Source organism: Ailuropoda melanoleuca, chromosome X, assembly GCF_002007445.2.
Source record: "Ailuropoda melanoleuca isolate Jingjing chromosome X, ASM200744v2, whole genome shotgun sequence".
NCBI classification, from domain to species: Eukaryota; Metazoa; Chordata; class Mammalia; order Carnivora; family Ursidae; genus Ailuropoda; species Ailuropoda melanoleuca.
Window position 1 is genome coordinate 31,146,511 of NC_048238.1, and position 27,552 is coordinate 31,174,062.

At 37.1% G+C, this 27,552-nt stretch overlaps 1 protein-coding gene across 1 annotated transcript in view; it reads left to right on the forward strand.

The window, feature by feature from the left end:
- Positions 1-27,552, forward strand: part of CFAP47 (cilia and flagella associated protein 47) — a 484,475-nt gene that overhangs the window by 323,054 nt on the left and 133,869 nt on the right. The window contains exons 50-51 of the mRNA XM_034649559.1: positions 15,095-15,229; positions 24,571-24,668. Coding sequence (XP_034505450.1) covers positions 15,095-15,229; positions 24,571-24,668 — 233 coding nt within the window. The remainder of the gene's footprint in view (positions 1-15,094; positions 15,230-24,570; positions 24,669-27,552) is intronic.

Below are 27,552 nucleotides of genomic sequence, written 5' to 3' on the forward strand. Positions count from 1 at the left end.
GCTTTAGTTCTTAGCATATACTTTAGTAACAATAATCTTTAAATTTATTTTGACTGCAATAACATATGTCATGAATATAATTTAGAGGTGACTATAATACATGTTTACAACATAGAGCAACTGATTACTTATATAGTGTAAGAAAATGAACTTGTACATGTACGATTAAGTTTGTACAATTTTATATAATGTACATATCACTTTTTTCTAATAATTGACACCAGTTGTTCCTTAATAATCTACATAGAGCACAGGTGTCTCTGGCACAACTGTTCTGAGTTCCTTTTGAGGATATCATAGTGATCAGATCAGTGCCCTCCAGCCTGTGAATATCAGGATTACAATATGACTTTAAAAAGCAAATTTAATAACAAAGAGGAGACTATTCAAACTTGTAGGGATACGGCTTGGTTCCCTTTCTGTGATGAGAGATGAAGAGCTGAGAAGCTAAATCATTAATTTGGGGCCTGGTAGTCCAAAAATATAATGTGAAATCTAGACTCCAGACCATGTAAGTGTGGGCTCTTTAGCTGACAGTTTTGTTCCCTGATTCACATTTATGACCCCAAGATCCAAGACTCCAGGCCAGCACAGAGTAGCCCATATCCCAGAACAAGTGTCATTTCCAGTGATGACTCGATACAGTGGATCTCTGCTTTCTTAGCTTGTATGCGTGTTTAACTTAACATTTTCAGTTGAAAGAGGATTTTCTGAACGTCTCTTCCAACATATTGTAGAAAAGACCATCCCTAAATGTATTCCTTAAAGATTTTGTTTATTTATTTATTTGAGAGAGAGCGGGGGAGAGAGAGCATGAGTGGAGACATGGGCAGAGGGAGAGGGATAGAGAGAATCTAAGCAGACTCCCAGCTGAGCGTGGACACGGAACCGGATGCGGGGCTTGATCTCACGATCCTGAGATCATGACCTGAGCCAAAATCAAGAGTTGGATGCTTAACTGACTGTGCTACCCAGGCGCCCCCCCTAAATATTTTTAAACAACTTTTATCTAATTGCTAATTAGTACAGTTGATTTTATTAGCCTAAGTATAAGATTTGATAATTATCTCATATGAACTCTGACTTTTTAGCCACAAACATACTTTCATCTCCAAGGAAATCTTTAGAAATTCTTACAATAATTAATGACATTTATTTGTGACCAAAGAAAGGGGTAGGGTGTACTCTAGTAGTTGAATATCTTACGATTTGTCCAAAGAGTTGACAGAAGTACAAGAGAGAAAGGCAGTGACAAGAATCATCTGTTGAATTATAAATCATTTAAATGTATGAGCAAAAATTGGGCTGAAATAATTTAATATGGTGATCATAGCATATTGGCCAAAAATGATCTCGAAACATTAAACAACAAGAATATTTTTACACCTGAAACTAATGCAATGTTATATGTCCATTGTATCTCAGGTAAAAAAATAAAAATGAAAAAAATTAAAGAATGTTTTCATATACCATTTACTTATACTATTAAGGCTTTAGATGGTACAGAACATTCCATGGACATGGTTCAATGCCCTCACCAGGGTGCTTTAGCCATTTATTCTACATTACAAAACCAAATATTGAGAATTCATGTTTAAGGTGGTTTTTAGTCATTTTAGTAAATTTAGTCCCTACCCTGAACATTCATGATAGTGTTCTGAAATTCTCTCTTATTATCCATTGACCCTAGATAATATGGTAGCTACAGAAAATAGGTAGCAATGATCAATTGTGATGTAGCCAACAATTACCTTGTATTTTTTCAATAGCAGCTGAAAGTGGTCTTTTACTTGCGAAAAGTGATTGTGTTCATTCAGTTCAACACAATTGTAAATTACAGCTAAGATTCATTTCTGCAAATTTGCAGTTCGGAAGTTCTTACACTAGAATGAAATCTGTTATGACACTGGCATAAGAAAGCCTTGTCCAGACAATTGCAAACAAGCTTTTAGTCAGCTTTGCTGAAGACTTTAAATTTTTTTTCCCATAAACTTCTGTTCAGTGTCAAAACAAAATGTTTGCTGCATGCACAATAAAGTTCTTACGTTAGGCCTCTGTTTAAACAAGATAGCATTTACATTTAGCATTCTGCTGCTCTCTGAAACTATACACTATCCAGAAAGATGTATACTACCAGTTGCCATCTTTAAAATACAAATGAAGTTCAAAACTTGATTTCTAATATTGTATGTGATAAGAAGCACTGCCTGTCACATGTATTTTCAGAGTGTGATGCTGAGCAAAAGTAGTGCTATTTAAATTTGCATTTTTTGTTGAAAGCTTGGGCCTTGCGTTCATGCTAGCCACCACATTGCAATGGTAAAATTGCGTATCTTTAACTTTGCTGTTTCCTATTTTACTGTTATTGTGTTGCAGAGGAATACATTTAGAAGTCAAACATGACTTCAGCCTCCAATTATATCATTCTTTGGTTGTGTGACCTTGACCTCACTGAATGTCAGGTTTCTTACATGTAAAATATTATTAGTGTTTAATCTTCCAGGGAGATCATGGGCATTAAATCAGAATATATGGAAAGTGCTCATCTAGTAGGTGCTCAAATAATGTGTAGCACGCTTACGTAATGTACTAACTCCCATTTTTTAAATTTCCCTAATACGATATGGATTTACAGGGGGCTTTGCAACTTCGTTAATCCCCACTCTGCCCTAGTTTGTCTCGATGAAAATACCAGAAACTTGGCTGAAACCGAATTTGGATCTTACTGTCTTGTTCCCATCACCGTTGTGGACTGGGGCATAGTTTTTGAGGCCTAAATACCAATTGGATTCCACTAGTCAGCAAAACAAATGTTGGTTGCTATAAAGCATTTTTTCTTGCGTTTTTAGGTGAAAGAAATGTTTTGCAAAAGCAGGGCCTTGGGGCATTGTGGAGGGGGTATATTGGGTTTGCTTGGATCCTCTTAAGCTCCTTTGGGCTCTCCTCTTTGCTTTTACCATCTCTGCTTTCCCGTGCCTCCTGTGCTCTGATGTTTCATGACAGCTTCGCCGTCTGTGTAGTATTACCCTTCAGGGCTTGTGAGCACCAAACTTATTCCTACCCCATCCCCAAAATCAAAATAAGTATTCTAGAGATGCCTGGGTGGCTCAGTTGATTAAGTGTCTGCCTTTTGGTCAGGTCATGATCCCAGGCCCACATTGGGCTCTCTGCTCAGCGGGACTCTGCTTCTCCCTCTGACCCTCCCCCATCTAGTGCTCTCCCTCTCTCTCTCTCTCTCAAATAAATGAATAAAAATTTTTTTTTAAAAAAAGACTTTTGCTTAAGAATCTCGGATACATGGATTTGTTATAATTTATTCATATTTTTATGAAAAATTTTTAAATTCTAATCACCCTTCAAAGATGCTTTCCTAATATGTGAGGAATTAAGCATAACCAGTTGAGATTAGTAGGATTAGAAGATCATTCAGAAATCCTGAAACTAGGGGCGCCTGGGTGGCTCAGTCCATTAAACGTCTGACTCTTGATTACAGTTCAGGTCATGATCTCAGGGTCTTGGGATTAAGCCCTGTGTCGGGCTCTGTGCTGGGTATGGAGCCCGCTTAAGATTCTTTCTCTCTCTTCCTCGGTCCCGCCCACCCTTAAAAAAAAAAAAAGAAAGAAATACTGAAACTAAAATTTTTTTAGCATTTTTCTTAATATGGAATGCCAAAAAATTTTACAAATACTTGTGAACATTTGCATCTCTTAACACTCAGCATTTCCATGAAAAACAATCTCCCCCATTTTATTGCTCAGATGGAGCCTAAGGATGCTTTTTAATACTAAAATTCATTTTTCATGCAGAAATTACTCATAGAAATAAGTTTAAAGTGAAATTAACGAAATAGGGGCGCCTGGGTGGCTCAGTCAGTTAAGTGTCTGCCTCCGGCTCAGGTTGTGATCCCAGGGTCCCGGGATCGAACCCCACATTGGGCTCCCTGCTCAGCGGGGAGCCTGCTTCTCCCTCTCCTGCTCCCCCTGCTTGTGTTCTCTCTCTCACTCTCTCTCTCTCTCTTTCTGTCAAATAAAATCTTTAAAAAAAAAACATAATAAATGAAGGCTTTACATGGTGGCTTAAGAAGCCGCCTTCACAGTGCTGTGAATCCAAACAAATGAGCAAACAGTTGCACTTGATATCAGTGAAACATAAATGAATTTGTGGAACTGGGAGAGTAAGTGAATAGAAGTAATAGATAAATGAGAGATAGATTTATAATGAAGACTTTAATATGCTTTATTAATTATCCTGCATTTATTATCTCATACATGATATTATCTGCTGCTGGAAAGATACCCGTAATTGGATGTGAACTTCACTTACACATCCTGCTTATATATTACATTCAATTTGGGGTGACAGTTGTCAAATCCTGTTGTTATCCTGCTCAGCAGTGGTGAGTATAGTATCTGAAATACCAGGTGTGCTTTTTAAACAGTTTTATTGTGGTATAATTGTCATACACTAAGCTATGCATCTTTTAAGTATACAATTTGAGAAGTTTTAATGCAGTCATACAACCGTGAATCCATTGTCACAAATCAGATAATGGATATATATCACCCTAAAAAGTTTCCTTGTGTCCATTTTTAATCCTTTGCCTTGCCCTCCCTTCATACCACAAACCACCCTTGTCCTAGGCAGTCATTCATCTGTTTTTTTGTCACTTTCCATGCATTTGATAGCACTGTATATAAATGAAATCATATAGTGTACACCCTTTTGAGGGGTTGTTTTCTTTTATGCAACAGAACTATTTTAAGTTCCATCCACGCAGTGAATGTATCAGTAGTTTATTGCTTTTATCGTAGTAGTATTCAAGGAACGATGTACTACAATTTGTTCATCTATTTACCTGTTGATGGGCATTTGGGATTTTCCATTTTTTGGTAATTACAAGTAAAGCTAATAGGAGCATTCATATATAAATCTTTGCATAGGCGTATATTTTCATTCTTCTTGGGTAAATCACTTATATGTGGGATGGCTGGATAATATGGTAGTTGAATCTATAATGTTTCATGAAATACCTGCCAACAGTTTCTCAAAAAGATTGTTCCTTTTTCCATTCCCACCTGCACTGCATAAAAGTTCCAGTTTCTTTATATCCTTGACCGTAGGGTTCACCATTTCAATTTTATCCATTTTAACCTATGTGTAGTACAATTACGGTGTGGTTTTAATCTACATTTCTATATTGAGTAATGTTGAGCATCTTTTCTCGTGCTTCTTTGTCATCCCTCTGTCTTCTTCAGAAATGCTTTTTCAAATCTTTTGCCCATCCCTACCCCTACATTCGGTTCTTTGTTTTCTTATTGCTGAATTTTTAGTGTGTTTTTAAAATATATTCTGGTTATGTTTTTTTTCAGATACATGCTTTATAATTTTTTCTCTCAGTCTTTGGTTTTCGTTTTAATTTTCTTAATAGTGTCTATTGAGTAGCAGAAGGTTTTTTTCCAGCGTTATTGACAAATAAAACTTGTGTATATTTAAGATGCACAGTGTGACAATTTGATATATGTATACATTGTGAAAGATTATACAAATTGTTGATTTTGATGAAATGCAATGTATCACTTTTTTCTTATATGAATCAGGAAGAAACCTGTGGTTTTAATTGCAACCTAGATTAGCTCTGCTTTAACATATCGTTCCAGTAATGAAAGCATAGATTCTTCCTAAGCTAAAACATAACCAGTCATCCTCCACGATAGAAATCTGAGTCCTGTAGATTCTATTAATCCTTTCCTGTTGTCTATAGTGTCTTCTGTTGTACACATTTCAAACATGTGTTACAGAAAGAACAAATAGTGTAATACCACAAGCAAATGGAGCCTAAAGGACTACAGTTGGGTGCTAGACTACTGTACGTTTTATCATAAAAATTAAGAGTTGAAAAGGAATAGAAGACAAGAGCTATATTTTTTTTAAGATTTTATTTATTTGACAGAGATAGAGACAGCCAGCGAGAGAGGGAACACAAGCAGGGGGAGTGGGAGAGGAAGAAGCAGGCTGCCAGCGGAAGAGCCTGATGTGGGGCTCGATCCCAGAACGCTGGGATCACGCCCTGAGCCGAAGGCAGACGCTTAAGGACTGCGCCACCCAGGCGCCCCAAGAGCTATATTATACACAAAATAAAAGCGGATGTGGCCACAGTAGTGGGTTTCTTTCATTAGCCACCAAATTGTGTTTTTCCACCTTGCCTTTTGGTCCCCTAAAGCAGGAAAATAAAACAAAAGAAAATGAGTTAGAAATGTGGTTAAAATGAAGTACGAAAATGATGAAGACAGTGAAGAAGGAAGAGGGTTAGCAGAGATAGCCTTTGGCTTTCGTCTTTAGTCTTGCTACTGATTTTTTCGGGTAGTGTATTAGAGAAACAGGACAATTAAAATTCATTCAATCCTGTGTAGTATAGTGTGCATAGAGCAGATATTTATGAAAACACTTCCTCGTTAGCGATAGGGAGTGGTGAAGCATGAAGCCAATGGAGGGAGCAGGATGGCTGTGGGGGGACCAAGTGCAAAAGGGCAAAGACCTTGCTGGGTTTAACTGTTGCCATAGACACTTGCTTTGGGAAGTTTTCTAAGGGGTGAAATAGTTTAATCAGTGAGCAGTATCTGAAACCTCTTACTTTAGGTTAAAATAAATCTTTGGTAAGTATGTGAGTTATTTTGCTATTTTTCCTGTCAAAAGCCCTTGTATTCTATGGTATATTTGGTGATATTTAAACATAATGCACCATTTTCCACATTCCATGTCAGGTAAATGTATTTGCCTTTGTCACTTACTAACTACGTGACCTGGAGTGAGTTACCCAACCTTCTGTACAGCCCAGGATGCTGAGCTTTAAAATGAGTCTAATGGGGAATTATCTTTTATGTTTTTTAAAGGGGTTCAATAGTAACAAATGGGAGGCATTCAGCGTATGCCTAACACAGAATAAGCATTCAGTAAATGGTTTTACGTTATTTTCAAAAGATTAACCACTGATATGAAATTGTATTGCTCAGGCTTTAAACTTGAGTCTCATATTGACATTTTACGAGAAAGTATAAAATTAGAGAAAAATAAGGCCTAATGGAAAACAAACTATATACTAGAAAATGTTTGTATTTACTTGTAGAAATGCATTTTGAAAAAATCAAACATGTAGACTGTTTAGCAGAGAAAAAATCCATTTGTCAAAATAAAAGCTTGAGCTATTGAAAATATAATAGCTGTAATTACAATTCCTATTAGATTTTTTTAGTAGCACTCATTTCAGACAAACTGAAAGCCTCCATTAAGTCAGTGATGCTGTATCTTAGAGTTGCTTTGTACACCACTATTATTTCTGTTATACCCAGAGTTTTTCCAAAACAGTCTTGTAGTTTTCTATCACTCTGATAAACTGAAGTACCAACAAACAACCTTTTATTTACCTTTGTTCCCCTTTGAATTGGTTGGCCTTAGCCCAAACAGAGGAATATAGGAAGCAGAGTAATCACACGTACATAGTGTGGAAAAATATTATCATCTTTTGAATCACATATTTTCATAATCATTATTTACTGCATTTGGTTCAAAGGTTCATTGCCAGTAGTCAGTTGTTGGGTCTAATGTTACTCTTTGTAATAAGCTTATAAGAATTTGACTGCTTGTGTCTTCTACTGTAGCTAATTCATAACCAAAAATAAAGATGCAATTTAAAAAATGTAATTGTTTAGAAATAAAATTAAATTGCCAAGAGAAAGGCTTTTTACTGGGAAAACATTGAGTATAAATTCGTGGCATAATTCTGAGATACATTGTTTTAAAGTATTCTTTCATTTAAAACATAAGCTACTAAATAGACCTATATAATTCCATCATTCTCTTCATTTATTTCTAATTTTTGAGATAAATACTTAATTTCTCATACTGGTATATAACTTATGGTCTTGTTATACTCATGTAGGGCTTTTGAATTGTTCTACAAATGATTGTTCAATTTCTTTTTGTCAAGGGACAATAAAACTGTAATAATGTTTATATGGGTATGTTGAAGGAAGAAAAAATATGCTGAGTATATAAATAGACTGAGAAAGAATGGAGAATGTGTGCTTTTAATTCTTGAGAGTATTTCATAGTATTTGAAATATTGATTAGGTTTCCTTATTATTCAGTGCAAACATATTGTTTAACATAATGTAGGTTTATCCAAATAATGGTTTTATCTAACTGAATTGTTTTTCTTAAAAGTTTCCTTTTCAAATTGTTCACTACTGGTGTATAGAAATTTAACTGCTTTTGTTTGTTGATTTTGTATCTTGTGTATTTACTGAATGCATTTATTAGGTCTAACATTTTTTCTGTGTGCAGTCATTAAGATTTTCTCTGTATGAGATTGTGTAATCCGCAAACATAATTTTATTTCTTCCTTTCCAATTTGGATACCTTTACTACTTTTTCTTGTATAATTGCTCTGGCTAGAAATTCTAGTATTATGTTGAATAGAGTGGCTAAACCAGACATCCCTCTCTTGTTTCTGATCTTAGAGGAAAAGATTTTAGTCTTTTAACCACTCAGTATAATATTAGCTATGGTTTTCATATGTGGCTATTTGAGGAAGTTCTATCACTAATTTATTTTTGTCATAAAAGAATGTTCAATTTTGTCAAATACTTTTTATCCATCAATCGAGATGATAGTGGGTTTTTTTTTTCATTCTGTTAATGTGGTATATTACACTGATTGATTTGTGTATATTGAGCCACGCTTCATTCATTCATCCACTCATTCATTCTTGGAATGAATCCCACTTGACCATGGTATACAATCTTTTAATATGCTACTGAATTTGATTTGCTAGTATTTTGTTGAAAAGTTTTATATCAGTGTTCATCAGGGATATTGGATTTCCGTTTTCTTTTCGTGTGCTGTCTTTGTCTGCTTTTGTATCAGAACATTCCTGGCCTCCTAGAATGAGTTAGGACATTTCCCTTCCTCTTCAATGTTTAAGTGTTTGAGAAAAAAAAAAAATATTGATTCTTCTTTAAATATTTGATGGAATTCAACAGTGGAGCCATCTTATCCTGGGCTTTTCTTTGTAGGAAGCATTTTGATTACTGATTCAATCTCCTTACTAGTTTTATGTCTGTTCAGCTTATCTCTTATTCATGAGCAGTTTTAGTAGATTGTGTATTTCTAGGAAATTGGCCATTTTATCTAAGTTACCCAATTTGGAGGGCATATAATTGTTCATAGTATTCTCTTATGATGCTTTTTATTTTGGTGAAAACAATGTAATGTCTCCCACTTTATTTCTGATTTTATTAATTTTACTCTTCATTCCTTTTTACTTAATTACTTTAAAGGTCTGCCAATTATGTTGACCTTTTCAAAGGGCCAATATTTTTGTTTCTCTAATGTTTTTCTCTTCTCTGTTTTATTTACCTCCAGTCTGATCTTTATTATTTCCTTTCTTCTGTTAGTTTTGGGTTTAGTTTGCTCTTCTTTTTCTAGTTGCATAACAGTGTGCAGTGAGGTGGTTGGTTTTATTATTTATTTCAAGGTTTTGTGGGGCTTGAACTCATAACCCTGGGATCAAGACCTGAATTGAAATCAAGAGTCAGATGCCTAACCTACAGAGCTACCCAGGCACCACAGGTTGTTGATTTTAGATTATGCTTTTTAATGTATGCTTTTGCTACTATGAATTACCCTCTTAGTGCTGCTGTCACTGCATAACATCAGTTTTGTATACTGTATTTTCCTTTTCAATCGTCTGATACTGTCTAATTTCCATTGTGATTTCCTTCTTTGTTTTTCCAAACTTTTCTATAAAGAGTAAAACACTATATACTTTAGGCTTTGTAGGGCCACACGATCTTTTTTTTTATTATGTTCAATTAGCCAAAATATAATACATCATTAATTTTTGATGTAGTGTTCAGCGATTCATTAGTTGGGTATAATGCCCAGTGCTCATCACCACACGTGCTCTCCTTAATTCCCATCACCCAGTTACCGGATTCTAGAGTCTCTCTTGGTTTGTCTCCCTCTCTGATTTCACTCATATGTGGAACATAAGGAATAGCGCAGAGGACCACAGGGGAAGGGAGGGAAAACTGAATGGGAAGAAATGAGAGAGGGAGACAATCCATTGTGATTTCTTCTTTGAAATATTGGTTAAGTGTTTGTTGTTTAGTCTCCAAATTTGTGAATTTCCACTTTTTTTCCCATTATTGATTTGTACTTTCATTCCATTGTGATGAGAAAAGATGCTTTGTATGATTTAAATCTTTTTAAATTTATTATGATATGCTTTGTGGCCTCACATGTGATCTGTCCTGGACTGTGTTCCATGTTGATTTAAGAAGAATGTGTATTCTGTTTTTTGGTGGAATGTTCTATATAATCCGATTAGGTCTAGTGGTTTTATAGTGGTGTTCACATTCTCTATTTCTTTATTGGTCTTCTCTCTAGTTGTTCTGTCCATTAATGAAAGTGAGGTATTGATGTTTCCAACTCTTATTGTAGGCTTGTATATTTCTCGTTCCAGTTCTGTCCATTTTTGTTTCAAATATTGTTGGCCTGTGTTTTTAGTTGTGCATATATCTGTAATTTTTATATAATCTTGGTGAATTGAATTTTTTATTTGATATTTGTGTATATTGCAAAGTAATCGTCGTTTAAGTCTAGTTAACATCTATCACTATACATGATTAAAAATTCTTATTTCTTGGGGCGCCTGGGTGGCACAGCGGTTAAAGCGTCTGCCTTCGGCTCAGGGCGTGATCCCTGCGTTATGGGATCGAGCCCCACATCAGGCCTCCACTGTGAGCCTGCTTCTTCCTCTCCCACTCCCCCTGCTTGTGTTCCCTCTCTCTCTGGCTGTCTCTATCTCTATCGAATAAAAAAAAAAAAACTTTAAAAAAAAAAAAAAAAAAAAAAATTCTTATTTCTTGTGATGAAACGTTAGGATCTACTGTCTTAGCAACTTTTAAATATGTAATTCAGTATTATCAACTATAATTGCCATGCTGTACGTTACACCCTCCACCTCTGGCAACCACCAGTCTAGTCTCTGTGTCTATGAGCTTAAGAGTTTTTGTTTCTGTTTTAGTGAATTGAATCTTTATCAATATATAGTGTCCTTACCTGTCTCTTACAAACTTTTTGGACATCTAATACACGAATGGTATCCAAAATATATTTTAAAAATCTTAAAATACTAATTCAGGGATACATGCACCCTGATGTTTATAGCAGCATTATCTACAATAGCCAAATTATGGAAACAGCCCAAGTGTCCACCAGCTGATGAATGGATAAGGAAGATGCTGTATATATATGCAATGGAATATTACTCAGGCTTTAAAAAAATTAAATCTTGCCATTTGCAATGACATGGTTGGAACTAGAGTATTAAGTCAGTTAGGGAAAGAAAAATGTCATATGATTTCACTCATATGTGGAATTTAAGAAACAAAGCAAATGAGCAAAGGGGGAAAATGAGAGAGAATGAGACAAACCAAGAAACAGACTACTTAACTATAGAGAATAAACTGGTGGTTACCGGGGGGTGCGCAGGAGAGTGGGTTAAATATGTAATGAGATTAAGGCGGGCACTGGGTATGGTAAGCAGCGGGTGATGTATGGAAGTGTTGAATCACTATATTGTACACCTGAAACTTATATTACACTGTATGCTAACTAACTGGAATTTAAATAAAAACTTTTATAAAAAGGAAAATCTTAAACTCAACAATAGGAAAACAACCCAATTCTAAAAATTGCCAAGAGATCTGAAGAGACACCTCACCAAAGAAAATATTCCGATAGCAAATAAGTGTATAAAAAGAAGTTCAACATCACGTCTCTAGGGAACTGAAACTTAAAACAAGATACCACTACCTGCCAGTTAGGATGGCTAAATTCAAAAGCCCTGACAACACCAAGTGTTGACAAAGATGTGGAACAATAGGAACTTTCATTCATTGATGGTGGGAATGCAAAATGATAGAATACCACAGCCATTTTGAAAGATAGTTTGGCAGTATCTGATAAAACTAAACATACTCATAACATGATATAGCAATCATACGTCTTCATATTTACCCAAATGAATTGAAAATGTATGTCCATCCAAAAATCTGCTCATGAATGTTTATAACAGCTTTATTCATAGTTGCCAAAATGTGGAGGCAATTATGATGTCCTGTAATAGGTGAATGGATAAACAGTGGTATAGCCATACAATGGGATATTTTTCAGTGATAAAAACAAATGGCCTGGGGTGCCTGAGTGGTGCAGTTGGTTAAGTGTCCAACTGTTGATTTCAGTTCAGGTTTCAGGGTCATGGCATCAAGCCCCACATTGGCTCTATGCTCAGCACAGAGTCAGCTTGAGATTCTTTCCCTTTCCCTCTGCCCCCCACCTCTCTCTCTCTCTGAAATAAATAAATCTTTTTTTAAAAAGATTTAAAAATGGCCTATCAAGCCACAAAAAAAAACATGAAGGAAGCTTTAATGTATATTGCTAAGTGAAAGAAGTCAATCTGAAAAGACCACATGCTGTATGATCCCAACTATATGACATTCTGGAAGAGGTAAAAGATCAGTGATTGCCAGTTCTTTAGAGGTTGGGAGGAAGGGATGAACGAATGGGATACAGGGGATTTTTAGGGCAGTGAAACTATTCTGCATGATAGTATAGTGGTAGATACTTGATTGACCTTGGGCAAGTTACTGAACTTCTTGTGCCAGTTTCCCTTCTTTAAAATGGAAATAATACATCATACTCAATGGTAAAAAACTGAGAGCTTTTACGCTAAGGTCAGGAAAAACACAAGGATGTCTATACTCACTACTTTTATTCAACATAGTACCAGAAGTCCTGGCCACAGCAGTCAGACAACATAAAGAAATAAAAGGCATCCAAATTGGTAAAGATGAACTAAAACTCTCACTGTTTGCAGGTGACATGGTACTCTATATAGAAAACCCTAAAGACTACCAAAAAACTACTGGAACTAATAAATGAAATCAGTAAAGTTGCAAGATACTAAATCAACATAGAGAAATGTGTTGCATTTCTATATACTAATAATGAAGCAGCAGAAAGAGAAATTAAGAAGACAATCCAATTTACAGTTGCACCAAAAACAATAATGACCTACCCAATAATAGGTTAGTATCCAAAATATATAAAGAACTAATAGTAATCAATACCCCAAAAATAAATAACTCAGTTGAAAAATGGGCAGAAGACATGAACAGATATTTCTCCAAAGAAGACATTCAGTTGGTCAATAGACACATGAAAAGATACTCACCCTCACTCATCATCAGGGAAATGCAAATCAAAACTACAATCGATGTCACCTCATACCTGTCAGAGTGCTTAAAATCAAAATGCAAGAAACAACAAGTGTTGGTGAGGATGTGGAGAAAAAGGAACCCTCGGGCACTGTTGATGGGAATGTAAACTGTTGCAGCCACTGTGGAAAACAGTATGGAGGTTCCTCATTAAATTAAATATATAATGTATTAATATATATAAATCGCCTAGAACAATGTCTGTCATATAGTAAGTCCTACATAAGCATAAACTACAGTCATTTAATCTTCAAAACAGCTAGCACCATGTTAGAAATGAGGTAAATAACATGTTTAAGGATAAATTAGTAGTGGCAGAACAAATGTTCGAATTCAGTTTCTGTTCAAAGCCTGTGTTCTTTCCACTATGTACCCTGCCTTTTTATAATGTGTTTGTAAGCACCTGTGTAAAATGAGAAAGCCATGTTTATAATAGGATATGAAATTTAACCTGAAACTTAAGTGACTTTATGATATTTCAAAATAAAGAAATTAAAAATGGTAAGATAGGCAGGACATCAGCAAGATGGCAGTATGGGAGATCCACCACTTCTGTCCCCATTCAGCAACAGTGACTTGAGAGCCACCCACAGCAAAAGTGCCTTTGTGGGAGCTGTGGGATCCAGGTGGGAAATTATGAAACCCCAGTGGAATCCAAGACTGAGGAGAGCCATTTTGAAAAGGCAGGCTTGTGCCCATGTGGTGGACTTGCCAACCATGGTCCTGGCTACAGATCAAGAAATAGCCCTGCCCCCTGTGGACTCAGTTATGGTCCCACCGGGCTTGAGTGCTGCCACCAGCACTTTATGAGAAGGAGCTGGAAGGATTCATTGCCTGTCCATGCCCTGTCTAACAAGTCCATGGAATTTAGTCCCATCTGTGGACCCTGGAGTGGCTCATGGCCCAGCTTTATTCCCTCTCAGCCATGATTCCTGCCCACCTAGCACCTTGGGGAAGATGCACCTGTCTGTGCACCTGAGGCAGGCCCTCCAGTTTGGTCCAACTGCAGATCGTGAAATGCCGCTGTAACTTGGCCAACCACACTCAGCCATGGTCTGGGAACAGTCATCTTGCTAGACATGCTTGTCCATGCCCCCAAAGTAGGCCCATTGACCATGATCTGTCCTTACATCTGGGCGCAGCCCCATAATCCAGTTTTAGCCCCTCACAGCTACAGTCTGGAAGCAGTCCTGCCTGCCCAGGGACCCAGAGGGAGACATGCCCGTCCATGTTCTATGGTCAAGCCTGCTAACCTCAATCCGACTGCAGATCCTGAAGCAGTCTGATCTGGTTCCAGCCCCTCTCAGCCACACTCTGGGGCCAATCCTGCCCATTCCAAAGTTGGTGAACTGTTGGGAGCACTCCCAGAGACCCAGAGGGAGCCAGTGTAATATCAGGGATACTTTGTAATATCCAGTGTCACCGACTGCTGCCAGTGTCGCATGCATTTCGTATTTGGGCAAACCAAGGCACATAGCTGGTGACAGACATCCCCAGTTGTGAACCCAGGTATCACACTGCTGGTTTTAGTTAAAAACCAATTGTCTCTTACACTTAAAATAAATATTAATGAACTCTCTATTAAATTGTTCTGTACTACCATCAGGTTTAAATGTGATACTAAGGCCTAGAATTTATGTTTGGCGTTAAGTTTATTAGTTTCAAGCTAACGCATCTTTAGTGCCTAAAATTGACCTTTCATTTTAGAAAACCAATCCCTGGTTAATCTCGCGTCTTGTACTTATGTGTTTTAGGTGCAATTTCATTTTCCGTTAAGCGCAGACAAGATGATGACTCCCGGCAAGACTCAGATCGAGATCAACGTCGAGTGCCCTCCTTTCAGAAATCATTATCAGAACTATTCCACACGTTTGATAAGGAAGACTCAGGTAAATTTATGATTAAGGAGAGTTTCATGATCACTTTTTGATCATTCACTTTTAAATGAATAAATATTTTACATTCATAACGTATATACAAATTTGCATTGCATATATCTGTAAGAATTTTATTGTATTATTTCAGGATTAACTTTATGTAGTTTACTTTCTGGATTTGTACAGCTTTTAACATTAATAGATTATAATACTTCAGCTTGAAGGCTGTCTGCTCTTTCATAAGTAAAAAACTTTATATATACTTGTTATTAACAAAAAATTACAGTAAATTTCTGGTAAAATGTTAATGAGTATTTAATTTTAACAAGGTAATATGCTTTTCTTCAGTGTGGGAGATGATAGCAATCTTCCTCATATGCAGAACAATGTCAGTGCTATTTTTTTCCTTCCTATGTTATAAAGCTTTATTTGAACGTTGTTCAACATATCTTTTTAGTAGAAATTCAAAGGAAATTGAGATAATGGAGGATTGGAAGGCACAGGGCGGATTTCCTAGAGAATGGGTGACTGAGTTCTCTTATGGGTGAGTAACAGGGCATTAGAGAAGAGTGGGTCAACGGAAGCAAAGTTGTGGAGACAATGAGGTATATCAAAGAAGAAATCTTTTTTGAATGACTTTGTATTTAGTCAGGATTCTTCAGAAAAACAGGCACTACCATAATGTAATGTAAATAGATGTATATATAGAGAGAGAAAGACAAAGGGAGATGTTAAAAAATTTTTTTAAAGATTTTATTTGTTTATTTGACAGAGAGCACAAGCTCGCGTGCATAAGCAGGGGGAGCCGCAGGCAGAGGGAGAGGGAGACGCAAGCTCCCTGCTGAGCAGAAAGCCCCACGTGGGCCTCCATCCCAGGACCCTGGGATCATGACCTGAAGGCAGATGCTTAACTGACTGAGCCACCCAGGAACCTTGGAGATGTTGAAATTTTTAAAAAATGGCTGACATTATTGTAGGGACTGGCAAGTCCAAAATCTGTAGGGGAAGCAAGCAAGGCAAAGAATTATGTGGGAGTTGCTGTTGCAATCTTGGGTCCAATTCCTGAAGCAGGCCAGGCAGGCCGCAAGTTCTGGCAGAGTTTCTCTTTCAGCCTTGAGTAAGAATTGCTTCTTCTTCAGGTAACATCAGTATTTGCTCTTAGGTCCTCCAACTAACTGGTTGGAGGAGGGACACCCACATTATGCAGGACAATCTGCTTTACTCAAACTCCACTGGGAAAAAAACCCTTCACAGCAAGATCTAAGATATTAAACAACTAGACATCACAGTGTAGCCAAGTTGACACATAAAATTAACCATCACAGAATACATGGATTAAGAGTGACTATTTAGCTACTATTCAAAATGGTTTGGAAAGGAAACAGCAGTTGGGGCCAGCCAGGCAGGCCACTGGGATAGCAAACTGGCTTCGAAGTGAAGAGAAGAATGTATTTTATGGTGGCAGTGGGGATAGAGACATACCGTTAGTTAAAGATGGAAAACATTTCAGAGACTAGCGTTAGATGACTCTCTATTTTTTTTTTTTTAAAGATTTTGTTTGAGAGAGAGAGAGAGAGAGAGAGCACAAGTGGGGAGGAGAGGGGCAGAGGGAGAGGAAACAGATTCCCTGCTAAACAGGGAGCCTAATGTGGGCCTCGATCCCAGGATCCTGAGATCATAACCTGAGCCGAAGGCAGACGCTTAACCAGCTGAGCCACCCAGGTGCCCCTAGATGACTCTCTTAAGAGAGGAGATGGAAAGAGAGGATTGATTCTAAAAATGAGCAAGGTTTATTTGTATCTTGGTGAATAGAAAAATATTAAGTTATTACTTTAAAAGTGTTGGGACATTGTTAAAATAACATTTGTTAAGTAGACCCCTAGGGTGTCAGATGGTGTGTCAAGGTTCAACAAAAGGCCACAAGGGAAAGTGAAATAGAGTTTATTACTCACAGGTCCTGGAGGATGCATACTTCACTCCTCAAGGGGCCACGTGGGGAGGTCAAGGCACGGTGCAATAAAAGAAGGAGGACCTGGTCACATGCCTTAATTAGGATTCTCGGGCAGAATGCTTTGGGATTCCTGGGCTAAGGCCAGATTGGTTAATTCAAACCAAAAAGAGTAGAGTTTTGGTATACATCACAGGAATCTCATCTAAGGGCTACCCAAGGGGAAGGCCCTGGGAGCCAGAGAAGAGTGCTTATCACCAGGGTGGTTGGGGAGTCATATCAGAAATTCACATTAACTTGTGACTGTGCAGGCTTTTATGTAGTGTGTGCACTCTCCAGAGGGGCTACTGCCAGTTCAAGGCCCATGCAGCCCACTCGGCCACACAAAACAGATGTAGAGACAGCAATATTATGGAATAATTTATTTGTTGAACTATCAACAAGAAGAAATAAAAAGTCTGGGAGATTATAATTCTTGGCACAGTTTTGTGCTTGCTTATTTTGATGTGACAGCAAGACATTTATGTAGCAATGTCCAGGGATCAATTGAATATTTAGAGCTGAGACCAGGTGAAATAGAAAAGGGGGTTGTATCGGTTTAGGGTTTCTTTAGTTGAAATCATGCAGGTGAGGTCAAAGAATAGATGATTGTTGTAGATATATTATGCTGGGAGTGAAACCCCCATCAAAATCTAAGGCAGAAGAATCCTGAAGGAAAGCCAGGTAAAAGTGTTTGAAAGAAAATCAGAATATTATGGTATCAGGTTAATGGAATAAAAAGGCGTGGGGATATCTAATAAGAAAATCTGCATGATGTGATGACAGGTTGTAAGATGGATTAAGAGCTAGGAAAAATGCATCTAATAATATTACAAGTATCCCCAGTTCTTCAAAGTGTACTTATATCAGACAGGATTAACCTTTCCATCTCCTATAATAACATGGGACTTTTTCGTACCGATTGCTCAGCAGTGTATTTCTTTTCAATTAGGGAAGTTTCAGTTAGGTAAAATGAATAAGTTTTGGAGAACTAATTAATGTACAACAACATGATTATAGTTAATAATACAGTAGGGTGTACTTGAGATTTGCTTAGAAGGTAGATCTTAAGTGTCTTCACCACCCTTACCAAAAATCAGTAATTATGTGAGATGATGGATGTGTTAATTAGCTTAATTGTAGTGATTATTTTATAATGCACACTATATCAAATCAAGTTGTACCTTAAATATATATGATTTTTAATAGTTATAGCTCCACAAAGGTGGGACAAAAAAAGAAATGAAAACAACTAAATAAAATTTTTTTAACACTTTCCAAATCAGAAAATTTGAAAAATATTAGTACCACCCAGTTTTGATGAGGGTCACATTGAAGGAGACAGTCTTATGCATTGTAGTGGGAATTTGAGAGCATTTACGATATGCTTAAAACTTTTTTTTTAGATTTTAAAGTAATCTCTGTGCCCAGTGTGGGGCTTGAACTTACACCCCCAAGATTAAGAGTCACATGCTCTACTAACTGAGCCAGCCCAGCACCCCTACAACTTCTAAGATATTTTTATCCCCTTTGATCCAATGATTTCATTCTAAGAAATTAGTTCGAATAAAATAATCAGAGATATGCACACATATTTTTCTGTGAGAATGTTCCTTATGTGATCTATTATTTTGAATAATTGAAACTTCAATATTTTAGTTTTATAATTTTATTCAAAATAATTTTGAATATGTATTACTTGCACATAAATTTTTTCCCACTTTTATTGAAAAATAGTTGACATACATCACTGTGTAAGTTTAAGGTATGCAGCATGATGGTTTGCTTTACATATATTGTGAAAATTTTACCACAATAGATCCTGCTAATATCTATCTTCTCATATGGACACAGTAAAAAGAAAAGAAAGGGAAAAAAAACTTCTCCTTATATTAAGAACTCTTAGGATTTGCGCTCTTAACACCTGTCCTATGTATCATACAGCAATGTTAGCTATACTCATCATGTTGTAATTACATTGTAGTCCTTATTTCTTTTATAACTGAAAGTTTGTATCTTTTGACAACCTTCCTCCCTTTCTACCTCCCCCCATGCTTGCCCTGTGATAACCACAAGTGTAATCTCTTTTTCTGAGTTTTTTTTTTTTTTTTTAAGATACCACACTTAAATGAGGTCACACAGTGTTTTTCTTTCTCTTTCTGATTTATTTCACTTTAGGATAATGCCTGCAAGGTCTGTCCATGTTGTAAATGGTAGGATTTCCCTGTTTTGTTTCGTTTTTTTAATGGCTGAATAGTATTCCATTCTATATATCTCACAACTTCTTTATCCATTCATCCCTGGATGGACACTTAGGTGGTTTCCATATTTGGCTCTTGTAAATAGTGCTGTAATAATGATGGGGGTGTGTACATCTTTTCCAAGTAAGTATTTTGGTTTTCTTCAGATAAATACCCAAATGTGGGTATGGAGGTTTTATTTTAAAATGTTTAAGGATCGTCCATACTGTTTTCCATAGTGTTATAACTGTACCTAACAAGAGATCATCTGTCCAATGCGCAGCAAGCCAATAAAAAAACTGAGCTTTTGCACTGAGGAAAGATAGGCTCTTTCTTGGTGTGGCACCACCCCAGAGAACAGGGAACTAATGTTCAAAATCCTGAATTATCTGATGGCTTGCAAGTGAGGGTTTTTAAGGGCAAAAATCAAGGGCAAAGGGTTTTGAATCGTGGGTTCTTCTGATTGGTCAGGGTTTGGGTAAACTTCAGGACTGATTAACTGGTGCCAGGTCACCCATTTCTTCAAGATTGTGCTTGTGGTCATTTCCGTCACTGGTCCAGGTCTGCAAAACATCTCAGCAACGTGTGTCAGTGATGCTGTCTTTGTTAGCAAAAGCAGAGACCATACGCCTTGTGACTATGATGTCTGTGCAGGCTATTTCGTTTCCTGTTCCCTGGGGCTACATTTTCATCTTTTTTGTTTTAGACTTTATTTATTTATCTAAGTATTCTCTACACCTGTCATGGGCCTCGAACTCACAATCCCGAGATTGAGTCACATGCTCCAACGACTGAGCCAGCCAGCCGCCCCTACATTTTCATTATCTTAAGCAAAGCATATTCTAAGTTTCTTCCTGGTTTTTTCCCCAGTAATCTTTAACTGTGGGCTACATGCCTTTTGCAGACTTAATTCTGTTGGCAGTTTCAGTGGCTGCATCAATTTGTATCTGCCACCAACAGAGCACAAGGGTTACTTTTTCTACATATCCCACCAACACTTGCAATTTTCTGTTCTTTTGATAGTAGCCATCCTAATGGGTGTGAGGTGATAGCTCATTGTGGTTTTTGATTTGCATTTCCCTAATGATTAGGGATAAAACTAAGTTCTAATAGGAATATTGTCTGAAGGATAAAAATGTGTTTACCCACACACACACATATATATGGATATATCAATTTTATATAATTTGTATTCCCCAGTGTATTTATATATATGTGTGTGTATCTGTACATCTATGTCTTTATTGACATATCAAGCCTGTAGTTTTATACAAAAAACAGTAAGTGTTTACTCTTACTCATGAGATAATAAATAATTTTCATCTTGAGGCTTTTCAGGAATTTCTAAAATCACTATAGTGAATGTTATTGATTTTATACTTAGCAAAAAGTTTTAATGTGTTAAAGGCCTGTAGCTAAACAATGTTTAATAATTATTATTTTTGTTCTCACTTATAAATCATCTTTAATCATATTCTAGCCAATAAACTCATAATCAGTGTACGTTTTTATCACTGTAGGAATTAAATCAGGTACATCACAACAGTGCCTTATGTGATAGTCACAGCAATCACAAATATTAAGTTTTATTGTTTCTGTGTTAGCTAATTTTATGTGTCAACCTAGCTAGGTTATGGTGCCCAGATAATAGGTGAAACATTATTCTGGATGTTTCTGTGAAGGTGATTTTGGATGAGAATTACATTTAAATCTGTGAACTTTGAATAACGAAGATGGCCCTCCGTAGTGTGGGTAGGTCTCATCTAATGAGTTGAACCAAGACCAACCTCCCCAGAACGAAAAAGAATTCTACCCATAGACCACTTTTGGATTTGCACTGCAATTCTTTCCTGGGTTTATAGCCTGCTGACCTAACCTGCAGATTTTGGACCTACCAAGTCAATTGCATGAGCCATTTCCTTAAAATCAATTTCTCCCAGCTTCTGTTTCTGTCTGTCTCTGTCTCTCTCTGTCTCTTTATATGCACACACATATCCTATTGGTTCTGTTTCTCTGGAGAACCTTGACTAAGATAGTCCCCATTCCATAGATGAGCAGACTGTTTTATTGTGCTTTGTGCCAACCCAGAGTCATGGGGCATTAGGCTTTATAGTCATGAAGCCCTTTTGATGTGGGAAACAAAGGCAGAAGAAAAATTATTAAATTTTCTTAATACCTAGAGCCCACTGACAAGTCCCTGAAATAGGCAGAAGTGACATTCCTCTAGGAACTCAGCTGCCTCAATGTTAATACTTTGTTAAGGGCAAAAGGCAGTCCTAGCCTGAGTCCCCCTTCCCCCAGGATCCTGTAAGTCTACTTTAGCGTATAAAAATTCCTTTAGAAATTTCCCTTATCTCTAAAACCCCCAAGATACATGTTGGCAATCATCCCTCAAGCATATGGCCCACCGATATACATCTGAAGGGTCTCATGACTAAGGTTTTATTAGATGGTAATAAACGACCTTTTCCTGACAATAGCTAAGTCCCCTCAAAGCCCTGAAGACCTTGTTTCCAAAATTCCTTAGAGACTTACACGCTATCCCTAAACCCCCTCCCAACTTGTAAGTATATAACCACCACCCCTCACAACCCCACTTCAGCTCTTTCTGCCCCCAGGTCCTGTCCCTGTGCTTTAATAAAATTACCTTTTTGCACAAAAGACATCTCAAGAATTCTTTCTTGGCCTTCAGCTTTGAACCCTGTTGTCTTTCCTACATCACTTTCTCTCCAGAATTATTTTCCCTGTGAGTTCAATGTGGATTAAACCATAGGAAAAGCCAGTGAAATATACATGAGCAACCTAGAAGGGGAAACATTTTTCATTTTAACAACTTTGGTTTATTTTGAGATGTCACATTTAAACATCATAAAAGCACTTAAAGCACTGTCATAGAATTGAAGGAGCAGCCAATACAAATGTGAGCAGAGGTTTCCTCAGTAACCTAACATCAATAGAAAGTTGGTAACTTATCCTGTGTGCATTAATGGTTTCAGGGTAATTAGTGGTGTCTGTAAAATAAGCACAGAGGGCAATTTGGAATGCAGAGGTAAGATCACCCTCAAGAACTTCTCACAAGTATTTGCAATAAGAATTCACATGGCCCTTCTCTGTCTTCCTCTCACTAGCTAATTGTTCTGAATGTCTGCATTGTTCTAAGAACCACTAATTTGATAAGTACTTCTTAACAGCTGAAGTATCAGAATAGAGTGGCATACAGTGCAATATATATAATATGGTATGAAGTAGTGCATTGCCTTGCAATAAGATACAATGGTCTTGGTAGGGGGGAAGAATTTTCCTTCTAAATTCTTGGCCAAGAGCCCCATGTAATAATAAAAGAGAAAGATTAGCGGGAGAAAAACAAACAAAAGTTCAGTAATGTGGGGTGCGTGGGTGGCTCAGTCAGTTAAGCATCCTGACTTTGGATTTCGGCTCACATCATGATCTCAGGGTGGTGAGATTGAGCCCTGTGTGGGGCTCTGGTGGGTGTGCAGCCTCCTTGGGATTCTCTCTCTCCCTCTCCCTCTGCCCTTTCCACCCCCTCCTCTCAAAAAAAAAAAAAAGTATACCTCCTGTATACATGGGAGAGAACCCAGAAAAATGAGTAACTCCTTGAAATGGCCTAAGCCCTTACGTTAAAATACCATTTCTAGCTAAAGACAAAAAAAGATGTTGGGGGATGGAGAGCCAATAATGCAAAATTTCCAGGAAATTACAGTAAGCAAGAGTAAGGTTGTTTTGCTGATTTAGGTCATTGTCTTCTCCATTGATATGACAGTCTCAAGGTTTAGTCATCCCAACTTCCTAGTACTGAGAGGGAGACACCCTTACAAATGCAGATTTCCTTTAGAAATGTAAATGTTGGGGCGCCTGGGTGGCACAGTGGTTAAGCATCTGCCTTCGGATCCCGGCATTCTGGGATCGAGCCCTACATCAGGCTTCTCCACTGGGAGCCTGCTTCTTCCTCTCCCACTCCCCCTGCTTGTGTTCCCTCTCTCGCTGGCTGTCTCTATCTCTGTCAAATAAATAAATAAAATTTAAAAAAAAAAAAAAGAAATGTAAATGTCTCTTACAAAAGGGTAACTTCTACTCCGTTTTCAGAGCTTCTGAATGCCCTTCACCATACCATACAATTCCGTACAACACAATGTACTACAATACACAACACTGTCTTTCAGAAGAGAGAGAGAATTCACTAGTCTGGGCCCCTTATTTCAGATGAGGAAACTGAGGCCCAAAGAAGCTAATGAATTACCTAAGTAAGTCAGTCAAACACAGCAGTACCTGGAATCCTTAAAACATGACAGGACTGATATGAATATGTATGTGAATAACTGAAGTTGGAGGACATCTTAAACCATAGACTAGCTCAACACTGGAGAATAAAGAATATCAAAGTAGAAGCGGAACAGATCAGGCTAAACAAATGGAAAACGTTGAGTGTGATGCCAGTACAAACCCTGCTACACAGGACTGTCGTGGTGGACCAGGGTTCCAGTGTTAGGATTTGGGAGGATGACTTTAGACATAACGAGCGACAGAAATGCCTATTTTTTAAAAAAATGTCGGGAACCCAGATGTGAACATTACTTTCTCACCACGTAGTTCTTTCCCAATCCAGCTTCCTTTAGGCTAAATTGCTTGGATCCTTTTTCACACTTTCAAGAAAAGAAAAATCTCATCAACTATTCCTGATTTTGTCCTTGTACTAGAATCTTTTAGGACTGGAAATGTACCACTGTGAATTATAATATAATACTTAGATAGTTCTATATATAATATGTGAATGTTTTGGCAATTAGGGGTAAAATGATGGTTATTTCTTTTGAAATATTCTTAACCTAGAAGTAAAACATTCTTATTTTAGTGGGGAATGTAATGAGTTCCTGGGGCAGGCGGAGGACAGGGAGCTTTTATAGGGCAAGCTCATGGCCATGCAGGCTGGCGCTTCTTTGCACTCACAAATTGTAATGCAATCAGCTTTTCACCCTCCACTTCCCTCTCTTGACAAATGAGTTCATCAAAAAGTTTGAAAATGGTATCTACTGATGTTTCTCAAATTTTTATGTTAAGTATGGCATTCTGAAGCCTACATTAAGAGATGTTTGTTTTTTGTTTTTCAGATGATAGTGTTAGCAATTTCCAAGTCTGGTATTATCTTGAGATTCATAGCTCTCCCGGACCACCAGTAAACATTATTGAAATGAAATGCCTTGCTCTGGTAAGAACCCATTAAATGTTCATAGACTCTGTCTTTTTGCAAACAGAGCTTTTGTGTTGTACACTTAAATTGCGTTCCCTAAAAAAATCCATATTAAATGAACGTATTAGAATAAATTATTCAAATTATAGCAGTTTTATTTTAAATCCAGTAATATGGACCTTAAGTGCTTATGAAAAACATCTTTTAGCCCTATGGTATCTTATAGTAGCTTTGCTGATTAGAATTCCACATGCATGTTTTAAGAGTTACCAAGAGCAAACTTAACCTTAGCCTACATGCTTGCCCTCACACGTATGATAAAAGCAGGATTATGCTCTTGTCACGGATCAGGAATATCCTGTCCCCTCAAGGTCTTTCTAGCTGGACTAAGAATCAAACTGACATGAGACAGATTAACAAGAGAAAATAAAATTTAATAGTGTATGTTTGGGGAATGCACATAGACCTGGAAATTTCAGACAGGCAAAATGAGGTATATATGTCATTATGAATTAAGGAGAAGGGGGTAGGGGTCTGAGACTTCAAAGGGAAGGAATGCAATTTACATAAAGGTGATAAAGAGTAAATATTTGGTAAACAGATGTTTGCTGGGCCTCTTGGAAACAAGGGGATACAGAGAACTTTGATCAAACAGGCCTTCCTAGGTTCTTCCCTGCCTACCACACCTAATTCATAGTATAATGTAGTTATCTGTGGTTATAGCTCTCTTCCTAGAGCAGGTCTTCTAAATATTTTTTATGCAGTTGAGGAGAGAGGTAAAGAGATTTTCCTGAATCTGCTGGGTTTTGATTGCTATTTAACTCAAAATAATCTTTGTTCAAAAGAGGCCCATTTTGAGGAGGCCTGCCTTTGATTCCTACAGTCTCTTGACTCAGTACTGATTCTTCGTGGTTTCTCCATCAGGCCTTTCACTTTGAAACACACTTGGATTAACAGGCATAGATTTGGCATTTTAAATAATAGTGACTAGGAATAGGGTTGTCTTATGTGAATTATTTAAGTGTTACTAAATCCATTATTATTATTATTATTATTATTATTACTTAATGAAGTTAAATATTGAAACTTGGGTTTTTTTTTTAAAGAGTTTACTTATTTATTTGAGAGACATAGAGAGAGAGACACAGAGAGAGAACATGGACAGGGAGAGAGGGAGAAGCAGACTCCCTGCTAAGCATTGAGTCCAATGCAGGACTCCATCCCAGGACTCTGAGATCATGACTTGAGCTGAAGTCAGACACTTAACCGACTGAGCCACCCAGATGCCCCATATTGAATCTTGGTTTAAACGAAACATGAGGACAGTATTAATTGTTCTTTTTTTTTTTTTTTTTTTTTTTTTTTTTTTTTTTTTTTTNTTAATTGTTCTTAACCATGTTTTAATATGATTTAATTTTCTTATGGTTAGTACTCAAATATTTAAAATGATGATAAAGATTATTTTTATTGTTAAACATGCAGATAGATTTTTCATAAAGTTGATTATTTAGAATCTTGAGCTTTTGCTCCAACAAATAAAAAATTTTTTGAAAAGACTAAAATACTTTAAATCTGTAAATCAATTACTTGCCCACTTGATTTCAGGGTAAATCTCTACTGAGACATAGAAAATGGGTAAACTATTGAGATGCACCCAAGTGTAGCTTGCAAAAGCATTCTCTTCTAAGTGGAAAATGATTTAATATAATGATGGTAGGGTCATTTCACTCAACGAAAATGTCCCATTTCCGTGACCATGTTATCACTACAGAATAAAACCTTTCTTATAGGTTATTTTTAAATGATATAACTTTATAAAACTACTTGCTGTGGAAAATGATTACTAGATTAGCAGGAATCTCTTTATCAGGACACAGGAGGAAAAAAACGTTTTAAATGGGTCCAGGAGAAATTGGGACCATGAGGTGGCACCTCAAAAAAGACAGATGTTGTCTCCCTTATTAACTGTATGTTTAAAATAGGTATAGAGATGAGTAGAGATCTGTAACACAAAGTAACAAAAAAGGATGTGATTCTAAAATACTAATAGACAAACAACTGTTCGCATCTTCTCATGAAATGGTATATAATGTGCCCCCCTTTTGGGCAGAAATGTTAACCCTTCAAACAAAACTGATAGAAATTAAGATATTTGGGGGCACCTGGGGGGCTCAGTCATTAAGCGTCTACCTTCGGCTCAGGGCGTGATCCCAGGGTCCTGGGATCAAGCCCCGCATCAGGCTCCCTGCTCTGCTGCGAGCCTGCTTCTTCCTCTCCCACTCCCCCTGCTTGTGTTCCCTCTCTCACTGGCTGTCTCTCTCTCTGTCAAATAAATAAATAAAATCTTAAAAAAAAAAAAAAAGAGAAGAATGTCAGGAAGGAAAACATTTATTATGCCTTTGAAGGTTTCTCGGCTGGTCTAAGAATTAAATTGACGTGAGACAACTTAACAGGAGAAAATTGAACAGAAGTTTAATAACATGTGTACCTCCTTCCTGTATACATGACAGAGACCCAGAAAACTGAATAACTCCCCAAAATGGTAGAAGCCTTCACCTTAAATACTTATGCTTCAATACTTAAATACTGTCACTGAAATACTAAATACTCTCTTCATCTAAAAACAAAGCAAAATGTTGGGGGAGAGAAGTCAGTTTTATGGGAGGTGACCAGGAAAAGCATAGTGAACAAGGGTAATGTTGCTGTGCAGAGTTCAGTTTTGCCTTTTCTCTTGATAAGAGTTTCTAGGGATTTAGAGTCACCCCCACCCCCCCTTGCTGTACAGTGTGGGAGAGACTCTTACAAAAGCAGATTTACCTTATACATGTAAATGTCTCTTACAAAAGGGTAACTCCTACTTAGTTTTCTGAGGAGCTTCTTGTGTCTTTGTTGTTTCCTAAAA